The 16,612-nt window shown below is 48.8% G+C and overlaps 1 protein-coding gene across 2 annotated transcripts in view; it reads right to left on the bottom strand.

The window, feature by feature from the left end:
- Xrcc1 (X-ray repair cross complementing 1) overlaps nt 1–16,612 on the bottom strand; it is a 31,638-nt gene that overhangs the window by 12,400 nt on the left and 2,626 nt on the right. For both annotated transcript variants that reach the window (XM_052761575.1, XM_052761576.1), the window contains exon 3: nt 8,868–8,984. In XM_052761575.1, the coding sequence (XP_052617535.1) occupies nt 8,868–8,984 (117 nt within the window). The remainder of the gene's footprint in view (nt 1–8,867; nt 8,985–16,612) is intronic.

Raw genomic sequence — 16,612 nt, 5'->3', positions numbered from 1 at the left:
AGGATGCAGAGAGGGGCAGAGGATGCAGAGAGGGAGGGGGAAGAGGATGCAGGGAGGGGGCAGAGGATGCAGGGAGGGGGCAGAGGATGCAGGGAGGGGCAGAGGATGCAGAGAGGGGGCAGAGGATGCAGGGAGGGGGAAGAGGATGCAGGGAGGGGGCAGAGGATGCAGGAAGGGGGCAGAGGATGCAGGGAGGGTGCAGAGGATGCAGGGAGGGGGCAGAGGATGCAGGGAGGGGGCAGAGGATGCAGAGAGGGGGCAGAGGATGCAGGGAGGGGGCAGAGGATGCAGGGAGGGGGCAGAGGATGCAGGGAGGGGGCAGAGGATGCAGGGAGGGGGCAGAGGATGCAGGGAGGGGGCAGAGGATGCAGGGAGGGGAAGAGGATGCAGGGAGGGGGCAGAGGATGCAGAGAGGAGGCAGAGGATGCAGGGAGGGGGCAGAGGATGCAGGCAGGGGGAAGAGGATGCAGGGAGGGGGCAGAGGATGCAGGGAGGGGGCAGAGGATGCAGGGAGGGGGCAGAGGATGCAGGGAGGGAGCAGAGGATGCAGGGAGGGGGCAGAGGATGCAGGGAGGGGGAAGAGGAAAGAGGTATGAATGGGAGAGGGAGGCAAATCCAGGGAAAGAGGCCACTGAATTTCTCCCATGCTACTTCCTGTACCTGTTGCTTCCAGAGCTACTAATGCTTGATGGAGTAACAACCACTTCTGACCACTGGGCCAGATCCAAAAGAAAGGTGTCCATTACCACCCCCACCCCCGCAACTGTCAGATAAGCTGGGTCTGCCTAAAGCTAGCCTTTCCTCCTGAGGAGAGAACATATTTGTCTCTTGATGCTGTAAGCAATGTTCAGCTGGGCTTTTTGTTTAGTTTTGTTTTGAATTTCATTTCTTTTCTAACTGACATACTGTCAAATTTATAAAATTAAAAATAAAAGCTTTTACTAAGGTGAAAAAGGAGAATATAAGGACGCGCCTCCTGATGCACAGCTCTGATTATGGAAAGGAAAAAACAAAGAAAATCACACAGAACAGAAGCCACTCACTGGCCTCCACTCCACTCGCTACAAAGGGCCAGACTCTGAACTAAACTGCAGGGCTGCATTCCTCACGTGGGAGGTGGGTTGCTGTGGGATGGTCTGTATGTCAAGTGTGTTGCTGATTGGTCAATAAATAAAACACTGATTGGCCATTGGCTAGGCAGGAAGTGTAGGCGGGACAAGGAGGAGAATAAAGCTGGGAAGTGGAAGGCTGAGTCGGAGAGACACTGCCAGCCGCCATGATGAGAAACAGCATGTGAAGATGCCGGTAAGCCAAGAGCCATGTGGCAAGGTATAGATTTATAGAAATGGATTAATTTAAGCTGTAAGAACAATTAGCAAGAAGCCTGCCACGGCCATACAGTTTGTAACCAATATAAGTCTCTGTGTTTACTTGGTCGGGTCTGAGCGGCTGTGGGACTGGCGGGTGAGAGAGATTTGTCCTGACTGTGGGCCAGGCAGGAAAACTCCAGCTACAGTGGGTGACGAAAAGAAATGCAACTGGCAGCTGGGAGCTGCTATCAACACTCAGCGGCAAAGACCTCCAAACGCCTCTTCCTACTCACTGTAAAGAGAAACCACTCTGCTTGACATGCTGCCTTTAGGCTTCCAAAATTAACCTTTTACTCCCTAGTCTGGGCTACCTCCAACGCTGATGAATCTCTTTTGTACAATTTCTTGTACTGGGGATGAAGGCTAGACCTTCACATTTGCTAGACAAGTGCTCTACCACTGAGCCACACCCTCAGCCCCTCACTGGGGGATTCTAGGCAGGGGCTCTACCACTGAGCCACACCCCAGCCCCTCACTGGGGGATTCTAGGCAGGGGCTCTACCACTGAGCCACACCCCAGCCCCTCACTGGGGAATTCTAGGCAGGGGCTCTACCACTGAGCCACACCCCAGCCCCTCACTGGGGGATTCTAGGCAGGGGCTCTACCACTGACCCACACCCCCAGCCCCTCACTGGGGATTCTAGGCAGGGCTCTACCACTGAACCACACCCCAGCCCCTCACTGGGGCATTCTAGGCAGGGGCTCTACCACTGAGCCACACCCCCAGCCCCTCACTGGGGCATTCTAGGCAGGGACTCTACTACTGAGTCACACCCCAGCCCCTCACTGGGGGATTCTAGGCAGGGGCTCTACCACTGAGCCACACCCCCAGCCCCTCACTGGGGGATTCTAGGCAAGGGCTCTACCACTGAGCCACACCCCAGCCCCTCACTGGGGGATTCTAGGCAGGGGCTCTACCACTGAGCCACACCCCAGCCCCTCACTGGGGAATTCTAGGCAGGGGCTCTAACACTGAGTCACACCCCAGCCCCTCACTGGGGGATTCTAGGCAGGGGCTCTACCACTGAGCCACACCCCCAGCCCCTCACTGAGGGATTCTAGGCAGGGGCTCTACCACTGAGTCACACCCCCAGCCCCTCACTGGGGGATTCTAGGCAAGGGCTCTACCACTGAGTCACACCCCCAGCCCCTCACTGAGGGATTCTAGGCAGGGGCTCTACCACTGAGCCATACCCCCAGCCCCTCACTGAGGTATTCTAGGCAGGGGCTCTACCACTGAGTCACACCCCCAGCCCCTCACTGGGGGATTCTAGGCAGGGGCTCTAACACTGAAACTACATCTCCAGTCCAGGGGTTATTTCCAATGCTGTAATCTATAACTTCCTTTTACTTTATACTGAACATGAGAAACCAGGCAACACGTATATAAAAAGACACAGGAATTGCAAAAGAATTTTAGGCACAAGCACACAGAAATGGAAAAGTGCTACTCAGGGACACCCCGGGTTCCCACTTAAGGCGTCTAAGCAAGCACTCCACCACAGATCTATAATCTCAATGCCAACCTCATTTTTCTCCTTTTTAATTTTGAAACTTTTAGCCAAGTTGCTCAGGCTGGCCTCAAACACTCTGTATAATAGCCTAAGCTGGTCTTGAACTTGCAAACCTCCTCTCTCATCCTCCAGAGTAGCTGGTACCACCACCAAGCCTGTCTTTCTTAGCACGATCTGGATGGAGGAGAAATGCTGACTTTGAAGGAAATGGCGTTGCTGCCGTGTGCTCTGGAACTAACAAGGAGGAGGAGGCAGCCTTGATTGGCCACCCTGAGCTGCCCTTTCTCCTTTCTTTGCCCTTCCAGCTGTCTCTAGTTCCCATGTGGAAACCAAGCATTTTAAGCCCCTGAGCTTTGATTCAGTTGCGACTGAAATTTAACAACCTAAGACTTAAGTAAAAGTACAATTCAAAATTTTGCAGAAATACAGCTGTTTCTAGAGCCTGGGAACACAAAGGCCTGAGCTGGCCACACCACCTTCTAGAGGGCAAACACTGAATAAATACTCACACACAAGATGCAGCTGTTTAGCTTAAAAATGCACCATATTCTATGTTTGCTATTATGAATTAAATTCCAAACTATGTTTTGGAAGAGAAGCAGTAATTTTTAAAGATTTCTTTTACTTGTAGTATGTGCATGAGTGTAGGTACCTATGGAACCTAGAAGCGTGGCATCCCCTGGAGCTGGGGCACAGATGGTTGTGAGCTGCCTGACATGGTGCTGAGAACTGATGCAGGTCCTCTGCAATAGCACTACTCTCTCTTAACCGCTGATCCAGCTCTCTAGCACATGACGCGTGACTCGGTGGTAGAGTGCTTGACTAACCCGTGGAAGACCCTGCAACCCATTTCCAGGTTGAGAAAAACAAAAGAAATTCAACACACACAGGTGGCCATGTCGCACATGCCTGCAATCCCAGCACACAGTCTGATGGGGTAGGAAGATCGGGGTTCAAGGCCAGCCTCAGCTGCATGAGTTCAAAACCAGTCTGGGCTACATAAGACCCTATCTTTAAAAAAGGGTGAGGGTATCTTTATTTGCAACAGGCACAGCTGTTGTGTGGTATTTTAATCACATCCTGACACTCTCAAGACTGCCAATAAAAATTTGCTTTGAATCGGAGGGCGGAGCTAGCTACTAGCTGACCAAAGTTAACCATAGACGTTTTGGAGGACTGAGGACAGAGAGACAGGAAGTAACAGGATGTGGCTGAGAGAGGGTCTTGGAGAAAGAGAGAGAGGAGGTCACTGGTTGCTTCTGCGCTGCTTTTCTGATCATTCAGGTTTTTACCTCAATATCTGACTCCCGAGTTTTTATTGTTAAAGAATAATTAGATAAACACATCATCTGGTGCCCAACATGTGGCATGAAATAATGAGGTAGCTGCTCACCTCTGGCTTTGCGACCGCTACTACATTATAAAACTGGAGAGGCCCAAGGTTATTAGAAAACCAACCTTAATATATCCAGTTACCATTCAAGAATGACCACCAGATAGATGATAGGTGCCCAAAGGCTATTCAGAAGTTCACTAGGATCCTATAGAAATGTTAGGTTTGAAGAGATTTAAGGAAGCAGTAGTTTCATATGGTATGCACTCACTTTTCATAAAGCAGATGTTAAATTCATGGGCCACTCAGAATAGAATTATTCCACAAGACTGGAAAGACTTAGTCACAGCAGTATTGGAGGCTGGTCCTCAGATACAATGGAAACCTTGGTGGAGAGAGGAAGCTAGGGACATAGAACAATGAAGTAGGGCTAGAAGTATGGAGATTTCCAAAGAACACCTTCCCACTGAGGCCAGTTTGCTGATGTGCAAAGACAGATTACGTTTGATGATCACACCTCGGCCCTATGCCGTACAGTAGCTTTGAATGGTTGGGACAAGGTTGAAGAATCAGGAGAGAGGACTGAGTCACTTATTAAAATTACACAAGGCCCCAAAGAAGCCTTCACTGATTTTTTTACAAAGATGACTTCAGCTGTACACAGAATGATACCAGATCCAGAAGTTAGACAAATATTAACCTTTGGCATTTAAAAATGTTAATTCAGAATGTAAAAGGGTGATTAGGGCTTTAAAGGCAAGATCAGCGCCAGCAGATGAATGGATAAGAAATAGGCTGATATTGGATCTCACGTTTATGATAATACATCAATAGGAGAACTGATTTCTAAAAGTTTTAAGAAAAATCAAAATATCAGGTGTTTTAATTGTGGTAAACAAGGTCATCTAAAAAGAGATTGTAGGCAAGTTGTTCCTAGAAACAATGCTTTTTCTAGAAATAATCCAAAGAGAAGGCCCCAGCCTTCTGGAGTATGCAGAAGGTGTGGCAAAGACCAACACTGGACTAACAAAAGCAGATCAAAGGGTCAGACAAGGTAACCCTTTACCATCGGGAAACACCTTAGGGGGCCTCTCACAGGCTCCCATGTCAAATTTGGTTCAGTCATTCCTTGTCAGCATTGGGGAAACTCCTCCACAGAGCAATTAAAAGACTGAATGCCTGTTGTTAAAAACCATGCTGTTCAGAATGACAGAACAGATTCATTTGATAAAACAAAATTTTCAGGAGCGACCATAAAACAAGTATTTTGGCAAACTTCTAAGATGATCGGAGATCAAAGTTAAAAATATAAATAAATGGCATTGAGACTGAGGGTTTGGTAGACACAGAGGCAGATGTAACAATAACTACACCAAAATGTTGGTATCCAAATTGGCCTCTTCAGGAGGTCAATATTCAGCTCTTAGGGATTGGAACTCTATCTCAGGTAAAACAAAGTACAAGATAGGTCGAGTGTATAGGGCCAGAGGACAGAGAGGAAAAATAAAGCCACAGGTGGCTAATATAGCCATGAATTTATGGGGATGTGATTTGTTACAACAATGGAATACTCAGATTAACATTCTTCTAATCTCAGAAACAAACCATAAAATAAAGAATGCTTCTGAGAAAAAAAAGGTATTATCAAGAACAGTCACTGACTGTTCAAATTGTACATAAGCAGGGTACAACAGCTGCTGATCTTTCAAAGGTACCAACAACCCTACCTTTAAAACGGTCAACTGACAAACCTGTGTGGATGGAACAATGGCCTCTGACATCAGAAAGATTCCAGGCCTTAGAACATCTGGTTATAGGAGCAGCTAAATGCTCAACATATTGAAGAACTGACCAGTCCTTGGAATTCCCCTATATTTGTCATTAAAAATAAATCTGGAAAATGGAGAATGGTAAAAGATCTAAGAGCTATTAATAAGGCGATTCAGCCAATGGGCTCTTTACAGACTAGAATTCCCTTGCCTTGTCTAGTACCTAAAGGATGGTCTATTATAGTGACTGATTTAAAAGACTGTTTCTTCACTATACCTTTACAAGAACAGGTTAAAGAAAAATTTGTCTTCACAGTGCCTACTTATAATAATTCCTAGCCTGTTAAAAATATCAGTGGGCCGGGTGGTGGTGGCACATGCCTTTAATCCCAGCACTCGGGAGGCAGAGGCAGGTGGATTTTTGTGAGTTCGAGGCCAGCCTGGTCTACAGAGTGAGATCCAGGACAGGCACCAAAACTACACGGAGAAAAACCCTGTATCGAAACAAAACAAAAAAGGTATTAGTGGAATGTTTTTCCACAAAGGATATTAAATAGCCCTACCATGTGTTAATATTTTGAATTAACAGCCATTGAAAATAACTCATGGGCTGGAGACATGACTCAGCGGTTAAGAGCATTGGCTGCTCTTCCAGAGGTCCTGAGTTCAATTCCCAGCAACCACATGGTGGCTCACAACCATCTGTAATGAGATCTGGTGCCCTCTTCTGGCCTGCAGACAGACATGCAGGCAGAACATTGTATACATAATAAATAAATCTAAAAAAAGAAAAAAGAAAATAATTAATAAAGTTTCCTCAATCTATAATTTACCATTATATGGATGATATCTTACTAGCTGTTTCAGACACAGATACCTTAGAAAAAAAATGTTTGAAGAAGAAGTAAAGAAAATTTTGCCTTGTTGGGGATTACAAATTGCTGAAAAAATACTAAGTATAGGTTCACAAAAAATTCAACCACAGAAAGTACAAATCTGGAGAGATCAATTACAAACTCTTAATGACTTTCAAAACTTGCTGGGAGATACTAACTGGCTACAACACAGAAATGGATTGACAACTCAAGAACTAAGGAATTTATTTCAAACCTTACAAGGTGATAAGGGCTTAAATAGTCCAAGAAAATTATCAGCTGAGGCTGAGAGAGAATTGGTTCTGGTAAAAAAGGAATTACAGGATGCACACGTGGATAGTTTGGATCCAGAACTTGACTGTATTCTGGTTATTTTACCTTCTACACATTCTCCTACAGAAATTCCAGCACAGAGGGAGATAATTTCTTAGAATGGATATTTTTATCACACAAACAGAATGCAAAATTAAAGACCTGTGTAAAAAATGTTTCTGAACTGATTCTGAAAGGAAAATTATGACTTCGTCAATTAGCAGGAATAGACCCAGCAGAAATTGTGGTACCTTCTACTCATGCTGAAATTTCCTCTTTATGGGCAGAAAATGAACACTGGCAAAGAGCTTGAGACAATTTTTTGGGAGCGATTAGCAACAAGTATCCCAAAAGCAAGAGAATTCAGTTTATAAAGAGAATTAATTGGGTCCTTCCTCACATTGTATGATGAACCCCACGTTCTATACTGATGCAAAGAAATCAGGAAAGGCAGGGTATATAAATCAGGAAACTTAAATAAAATGGCTCAAAGCCCTTATGATTCTGTTCAAAAGTCGGAATTATGCTATTCTCATGGTATTATTAGATTTTTCCAGAACCTCTTAATATAGTTACTGATTCTCAATATACAGAAAAGAGTTGTTTTACATATTAAAACTGATACGTTTATTACAGATGATTCAGAATTAACTTTGTTATTTATTCGATTACAAGAAATAATCAGAAATAGAAATCATCCTTGTATATAACACATATCAGCTCCCATACAGGTCTACCAGGCCTTCTAGCACAAGGTAATGCTGAAATTGATCAACTATCAGTAGAAAATGTGCTAGAAGCCTCAGCATTTCATAAGAAACACCATGTTAATAGCAATGGTTTGAGGAAAGATTTTTCCATCACATGGCAACAAGCCAAGGAAACTATAAGGAAATGTCCTTCTTGTTCTTTGTATAATCAAACTCCACTAACTGCAGGAAGTAACCCAAAGTGTTCTGAAAGAAATGAAATTTGGCAAATGGATGTGTTTCATTTTGCAGAGTTTGGAAAATTAAAATACGTACACCATACTATAGATACATATTCAGGACTTCAATGAGCAACTGCTTTCACTTCTGAAAAGGAGAAAACCCTTGTAGTAACTGGCTTCAACTTAGACTTGTCAATTCTATCACGTGAGTTTAATTTTTACCCGCTATCATTTCACTGGTAAACCAGAAGGCTAATACTCTGAGCTATACTGAACTCCACCAGTAAAAACAGGACCTGCGAGCCAGGCTTGGTGGAGTGCACCTGATACTCCTGGTTGAGAGAGGCTGAGGCAGGAGGACAGCCTGAGCAAAAGGAGAGGCCCATCTCAAATCAGTACAAAGCTAAAGCATCAGTCACAAAGAACTCTATTTTGTCTCTAGCAGACAGGCTACCAGAGTGGTGACCAACAACGTGGAACCCCAGTTCCCAGGCCACCTGTGAGAGACTTGCAGGCCTGACTAAAGCAGCTTCAGGCTCAAGCTGCAACTGGATTTTACAGCCAGGGACAGCCTCGTGCGGCTTATTTAACCAGGCAGCCGGCCCTTCCCAGTGATCAGGCAAACACCCTGTGCCTGCTCTGTCTCCTCAGCACACCCAGAACCCTCCACAAGGTAGGCTGGGTGGCCCCTCCACCGCCGTGTAAGCATGGGGGGACAGTGATGGGGATTCAGGGGTGTCAGCATCTCCCAGCCCTGCTTACCTCATAGTCCTGTTCACCAGCTGTGGTCCCTCCGGCCGAGCTGCCCACCAGCACCTCTACAAAGGCTGAGCCGTCATTCCCAATGTCGATGCCGTGTATCTGCTCCTCCTTCTCCAACTGTGGGGCAGAGAAAGGCCACCGTGAGTGCCTCCCTGTCCTGCTTTGGAACAGGGGACAGGAAGAGAGATGATGTCCACCTGGGCTGCAGTGTCCCCTGGAATGTCACCTATTCGTCAGTGGGGACCAGAATTGAGTGGTGTCGTGATGTCTCTGGCAGGCAGCCTAGAACACGACATGGAATTCACTGAATGAATGCACACATACTCCAACCCTGCTACACACTTGCTTCACCAACAGACAGCTGCACACCCCCACCTTGACCGGTCGGTCCACTGCCTGCGTGGAGCTCTCCTTGGTGGCAATAACCAAAGGCATGGCCACAGGGGACACATGGCTGTAGAGGTTCCTGGACACACAAAACGGTGCATGTCAGGGGCTCCTGGGGTTCTGCTCATCACCAAGTCCGGCATTTGAACCGCAGCTCTGACACACACTAGCTGTAAGCCCTTGCTGGCCCACCTCCAGGGGCCTCTACTTCCTCGTCTGTGAAAACAGAGGGCTCATCAAATCAAGGGTCACCCACATAACTAACTGGCTGGAGGTCATGGCACACAGTAGGCGCCCAGCAGCTGTCAGCCAGGCATTGTTTTGATGTTGGTGACTTCTGTCACATGTTTGTTTGTTTGTTTGAGACAGGGTTTCTCTGTGTAGCCCTGGCTGTCCTGCCTGTCCTGGAACTCACTCTGTAGAGCAGGCTGGCCTCGAACTCAGAGATCTAAGTTCAGCCTGCCTCTGCCTCTGGGATTCAGTCAGGACTGGAATCATTTTTCTGAGACAGCTTGAAGACTGCCATCCAGTCCAAACATGAGGCTCTAGTTTTCCTTTTTTTTTAAGTTTATTTTATTGCATGTGTATGAGCATTCTGCCTGGATGCAGTTTGTACGTCACGTGATTTCCTAGTCCCTGCGGAGGCCTGAGGAGGGTGTCAGACCCTCTGGAACTGGAGTTAGACTGCTGTGAGCTGCTGTTCGGGTGCTGGGAATCGAACCCAGGCCCTCTGTAAGAGCAACAAGTGCTTGTCACTGAAGAACAAACCCTCCAGCCCCTGCTCTCATCTTCTGAGGCATGACCACTGTAGTCCAAGCTACACATTATCCAAAAGCTGGGACTGCAAGCATGAGCTACCACAGCTCTCCAGTTTCACGTGCTTATTTTTAGTTTTCTTTTGGGGTGTGTGTGTGGGGGGGTACACAACAGACAGGGTCTCATTTTGTAGCCCGAGCACATGTGGATTTAGGATCCCCCTGGCCCCACCTCCCAGGTACTGGAATTGAAGGCAGGAGCCACTTTGCCTGGAGTGGTTTTGTTAAATGCCGCCCCAGAAAAGCCCCAGGCTTCCTAACGAATCTACTATCTGGGAGCAGGAGCATTACTTGATACAGGCTCATTATTCCTGGGAAGAACGAGCTATTTATGAAGACTCTCACAAAGGCCTGCAGCTCCAGCCTGAGGGCTGCAGACGCAGAAAGGTGTGGGTGTGGGGCAGTCAGGACGGGCAAAGCTGAGTCTCCGGCTGTCCAGTCTGGGGCTCTTTTATAAGGTCCTAGGACGAAGAGTCATTACAGCCCTCAAAGATATCTAGTCTTGGGTTCAGATGTAGTTCAGCTGGTGGAGTGCTTGCCTAGGATGCAGGAACCCTGAGTTCGAGCCCCAGCAATGCATAAACAGAGCGTGATGGAGCATGACTGTAAGTTCAGCATTCTGTGGAGGCACTGAAATGAGAAAAGCACATTTGCTCAATCCTGACCCGCCATCCGGCTAAAACTGAGGTCAGCCTGACCCTCGGGCGTGCACAGTATTTACAGGAACCGTAACTCGCCGGCCATGGTTCTGCAGGGCGACACAGCTGTGCCCTATTCTTACTGAAGTTCATATCCTGTCATGCCAGCTAACAGCCATCCCAGCCACGTCACCGGATGCACCAAACTTGTGGTTTTTACCTCTATAACCCCCCTGCTCCCTGAGCTCCGGGCCTCTTTATCATGTGATCACAGGAGGGCGTGCTTGGGTGGCTCAATAAAACCTCCAAATCCACGAGGAGTTCGTTTTGCTCTCCTTCTCTTGGTGAGAACAGCAGGAGGATCAGAGGTTCAAGGTTAGGGCTGCAGAGATGGCTCAGCTGCCAGAACTCCTCCAACCCACAGGAAGTTCACAGCCTCGCGTAACTCTAGGTCCTCAGGGACCCAATGCCTCTGGCCGCTGCAGGCACCTGCACTAAGATGCATCCACCCCTCTACACACACTTAAAAATAAATCGTTTTGTAAAGCAAATTTTTTAACTGCCTATCTACTGCCACTCAACACTGCCCTCCTCTGCCATTCTAAACCACAGTCAGTATTTCTGAGAGGGAGCTTCCTCAGATGAGAAAGGGGAGTCGTGGTGATATCCCTCACAGGAAGCTAAGATGCCCCAAAGTAATAACCGCTGCCAGCCGGGCCTGCAACCACAGCTACTTGGGAGGTGAATCCAGAGTTCAAGGCCTGCATGGGCCACAGAGTGAGTTCAAGAGCAGATGGAGCAACTTAGCAAGACCCTGTCTCAAAGGGGGGGGGGGGGGGGCTAGGATGTGGGTCAGTGATGGAGTGCTTGTCCAACCTGTACAGGGTCCTGGGTTCGATACCCAGCACCACAAAAGCAAAGCAAAACCGAGCGCTCACGTCAGTGACAGTGGAAACAAGGCAAAGCCTGCTCTTCTACCAGGGCTCCAAGTAGGGACGCTGCAATCACCTCCTCGTCACAGATGAGCTGCCTCGGGCAGGAAGTGGTTGTGCCAGGGCTGTGCAGGCAAAGCCTGAGAGAAGGCGTGGGCTCACAGCACCGCCCATGGAGAGAACGTAGGCCAGCACAGAACCCTCGGGACACTGAGCCCAGCTGACTTCCTGTATGCTCAACCATTCTTCTCCAGCTACATTACCCATCTCATATCTAAGAAGGCTGAGGCTCGGGGCCTTGGCTTCCGCCACCCCAGAATCTGAAATACTCCTCACACCTTGCCACCGCCTGTACCTTCTCTCTGAGCAAGATTCGGATGTCAACGCTTCAGACCAAACAAAGTGGCACCCACAAAGGGCTCCTCTGTTCCTGAGTGCTTCACCTGTCCTCACGAGTACCCCCTGGAGCCTGGGCTTCTTACTGTTGTCTCCCTGCCCCCAGGGCTGGGGATGTCCCGGGGCTGCCCCATCAGGCCGAGCTCTACCACCGAGCCACACCTGTGCCCACACTGGGTCTCCTGTGTCCCAGGCAGACCTCAAACTTCCTATGCAGCCAGCAATGTCCTTGAACTTTTGGTCCTGCCCCTTCTCTCCCTGGATTAACACAGTGCTAGGGACCAAACTCAGGACACCACCAAGTGGGCTACACAAGCGGCCCCAGCCTGCTCTTCGGTACTTGCATTTTTGTTTGTATTTTTCTAATCTTCCCAGGCAGACCACGAGGCATGAGACCGAACGACACGGTCCGCACGGGCCACAGAAAGTGGGCAAAGCTCTGAGAGATGGCTGGTGAACAAGCGGTGCTGCGTGCACTAGCTGAAAAGAGAGAGAGGGACTGGAAGAAGGCTCCGTGGGGCACGTGCCGGCCTAGCACACAGGGGGCAGCACAGGCCTGCAGTCCCAGCGCTCAGGAGGCTGAGGTAGGAAGGTCACAGGCTCCAGGCCAGCCTGAGGTGCAGAGCGAGACCCTGTCTTGAATTAATACTAGTAACCAATATCAGGATAGTGGTACACACCCCTCATCTCAGCAGTCTGGAGAGGAGCACAAGTCAAGGCCAGCCTGAGCTGCACGCAGTGAATGCCTTTCTCAAAACTTTGAAGAGCTGGGGGAATGGCTCAGCGGTTAAGAGCTATGGCTGCTCTTCCAGAGGTCCCAAGTTCAATTCCCAGCAGCGACATGGTGGCTCACCACCATCTACAGTGGGATCGGATGCCCTCTTCTGGCCTGCAGATGTATATGCAGACAAAGCACCCACATACATAAATAAGTAAATCTTAAAACATAGACGTTTTTAACATGGAAAAAACACAGCAAGTACAGTGATGGAAAGGTAAGGGGGTCAGAGGCTCACAGAGCTGGAGGCCAGCCTGGGCTTCAGGAGACCCTGGCTCAAACGACAATAACAAGACAGAGCAAGCATCATGTGTTCCACCGTGCTGCTGACACTCAGGCGATATACCAGTGTTCTAACTGGACCTGTCCCAGCATCCCCTCCAGGACAGGTGGGGTTGGCAAGAGGTTGAACTCCCAGGCTGGAAGCAGGTGACCAGCTGGGCACAGAATAGCCACGGCTAACAAAAAGAGGTGTGTGGAGCTGACATAAGCAGAGGCTGAACCCTGTGTGGCAATACCAGTGTTGTGTAACAGTGTTTGGAGGACACACGGGGAAGTAGGAGAGCACACAGGAGTCTACTGTCTTCTCCCCCGTCACTGCAAAGGAACCACAGCGAGCGCTGGATGAACTCAAGAGTTACCCACAAACTGAAAGCACGACCGCATCTTCCCAGGGGTCTCTGATGCGACGGACTCTACAAAGTGGCAGTGCTGACCTCTCGGCTCCCGAGCCTGACCCTTTCGTTTATTCTGGACCAGGAACAAGGAGCCTGTGCAGACCTAAGTAGGAGCCTATCTTTCCGCTGCAGAGGCCCTGGTGGCTCCCATCTCAAACAGCTTTCCCAGCCTTGAGTGCCGTGGGATGCTCCTAGCCTCACCCCATCAGCTCTGGTCCTATCCTGCTCACGGGCCTCCTCGACCCACCTCTCAGTACCAGATGGATGAAGCCTGCTGACTTGTCTGTCCCCTCCCTGTTGGATGCACAGCCTCCTCGGCACAAAGTCACCAGACTCCAGGCCGTAGAGGTGGCTCAGTGAGCCAAGATGCTGGCCTGAAAACCCACATAGAGGAAGGAAAGAAGTGACTCCTGCAAATTGTCCTCTGACCTCTACAGATGTACACATGTGCAGCGATACCCACACCCAATAAATGTAGCTTACAAAAAAAAAGGTTCAGCCGGGTGGTAGTGGCGCACGCCTTTAATCCCAGCACTTGGGAGGCAGAGCCAGGCGGATCTCTGTGAGTTCAAGGTTAGCCTGGTCTACAAAGGAAGTTCCAGGACAGCCAGGGATACAGAAAAAACCCTGTCTCGGGTCGGGGGAGTCACCAGTGGGGCTGGATTGCTCAGTGGTTAACAGCACTTACTGCTCTTGCAGAGGATCCACATAGCTCACAAACACCATCCCTAACTCCAGTTCTAGGTGATCCAGTGCCGCCTTCTAATCTCCAAGGCACCAAACACTCGAGTGGTTTGTGTACATGCACACAGTATGACACTCACATACATAAAATAAATCTTTAAAAAATTGGGGTGGGGGTTGAGACAGGGCTTCTCTGTGTAGCCCTGGCTGTCCTGGAACTCGCTCTGTAGATTAGGCTGTCCTTGAACTCGGAGATCTGCTTGCCTCTGCCTCCCGAGTTGCTGGGATTAAAGGTGCACGCCACCACACTCACTTTAAATTTTTCAAAAAGTAACCAGACTTCATATTTAATTAAAAAGCTGACCACACCACTTCCCGGCTGGACACTCCCACTCCCCTCGCTCTCCCGCACTCAAGGCTGACTGCCTGATGGTACAGGACCAACTTTCTGAGCCTGATAAAGACGCTGGCGTCTCACGTAGCCCAGGCTGACCTTAAACTTGCTATGTAGCAGAGGATCTTGAATTTCTCATCCTCCCGAGTAGTGAGATGACAGGCATGCAGCACTATGCCCAATCTGTGTGGTGACCAGGCTCGAACCCAGGGCTCGGAGTGTGCTAGGCAAGCTCTCCTCCAACCCGCAACAAGCCCAGCCTCCAGACGTGATTATGCTCATTTGTGCTGCCCCCTGCTGTACCGACACAGGACTACAGTATCAACTTACTGAAAGCACTTAACACACACCTGGTGCCCTCAGAGGCCAGAAAGGGCATCTGATTCCTTGGAACTGCAGTGACAAAAGGTGACACACGTGGGTGCTCTTACCCACTGAGCACCTTCTGGCTGCACGCTCATTTACTTAACGGATGTGGGTGGGGGTGCACGCACGCCATGTGATGCTAGTTCTCTCCTTCCACCAGGTGGGGTCCAATGACTGAACTTGGGTTGCCAGGCTTGGCTCCGAGGACCCTTACCCACTCGGGAGCCTCTCAGAACTCCCCAAGTCGCATCCCAAAGAAAATGCACGCTCTTCCCAAGCTGCTTCCACTCTGGGTTTCCTAATTCCGTGAGCGCCACATTCTACTTCAGTCTTTTCCATACAGTCCTGTGCTTCACCTGTCTGGCTCGCTAGCTCTCCAAGTCCGTCTCCAGTCTTTTGTTCCCACCCAGCGCTCTTACAGAACTGAACGTCATTTTGCAGTGTGTGGGGGATGTCACCTGATCATAAGCAAGGCCTGAGGAATCACTGTCCCACAATGAAATCGCCCGCCCCTCCCTTTATATCAACTCCTACATGTTGACAGAGCACTTCTGCAGACATTATGTCACCAGGTTTTTACAACCACCCCAGCCTTGGGTGTCTTTATTCTCAATGGGTACATTTAGAGAAATGAAAAACATTTGCCTGAGGTCGGAGTGAGTAAGAGGGAGAGCTAGGATTTGAATCCAGATCCCCAAACTAAATGGTAAGCAACCTGGTTCTCACACAGCTTAAAAGACGGGCTCTCAGTTGCATAATTTCACTGAGCCTCAGTTTCTTTATCTGTACAATGGGGATAATGACAGTTTGTAGGTCATGGGGTTTTACAAGGGCTGAATGAATCAAGCCATGTGAGGTGCGTAGGCTGCTGACTGGCAGGTTATAATGGTGAATAACATTAGTTTTCATTACCAGTCTCTTATTAGGGATTTAAGAGACAATTAAACACCTAAAATTGGTCAAGAAATGTCATGGATCTATGTTGGTTTGTTTGTTTAAACTTCTCTATAATCTTCAAAAGGCTCTGTGAGCCAGAACTACTGAGCAAAGAGGCCACGGATACATTCAGTATGAGAGACAGTCTGGTAAGTCTCGGCCCCGCCAACATCCTTCACCTAATACCCCTCGACTCGGAGGAATGTGGCCGACACCAAGGGAAGTGTGAGCTGGGCACAGTGGTTGTGGTGGTGACCGGGGGTTGTAGCTCAGCAGTGCATACGGAGACAAAACAGGCTGGCAACGTTGTCAAAAGCACCAACACTCAACGTGGGCTATCTCAGCACCGTCACCCATGAGTGGTCACAGAGGCAGGACAGCAGGACACGCGGATAAAACACTTGGGCCACCACACAAGTACTAATGGGCAGGTGCTTAAAAGCATCTAATTCTCTTTTCCCACCAATTTTTTAAAGATTTATTTTTATCAGCCGGGTGGTGGTGGCTCACACCTTTAATCCCAGCACTCGGGAGGCAGAGGCAGGTGGATCTCTGTGAGTTCGAGGCCAGCCTGGTCTACAGAGCAAGATCCAGGACAGCCAGGGCTACACAGAGAAACCCTATCTTGAAAACAAAACAAAACAAGATATATTTTTATCGTTTTTAAGATGTGTATGGAAGGAGGGTATGCTCCCAGAGGCCAGCAGCTTCAGATCCTTGGGAGCTGGACTTACAGGCTGCT

This window comes from Peromyscus californicus, unplaced genomic scaffold (assembly GCF_007827085.1).
Source record: "Peromyscus californicus insignis strain IS unplaced genomic scaffold, ASM782708v3 Scaffold_4__1_contigs__length_199733344, whole genome shotgun sequence".
Lineage (NCBI taxonomy): Eukaryota > Metazoa > Chordata > Mammalia > Rodentia > Cricetidae > Peromyscus > Peromyscus californicus.
The sequence above is the reverse complement of the archived record's forward strand: the minus strand, read 5'-3'. Positions and strand labels throughout refer to the sequence as shown.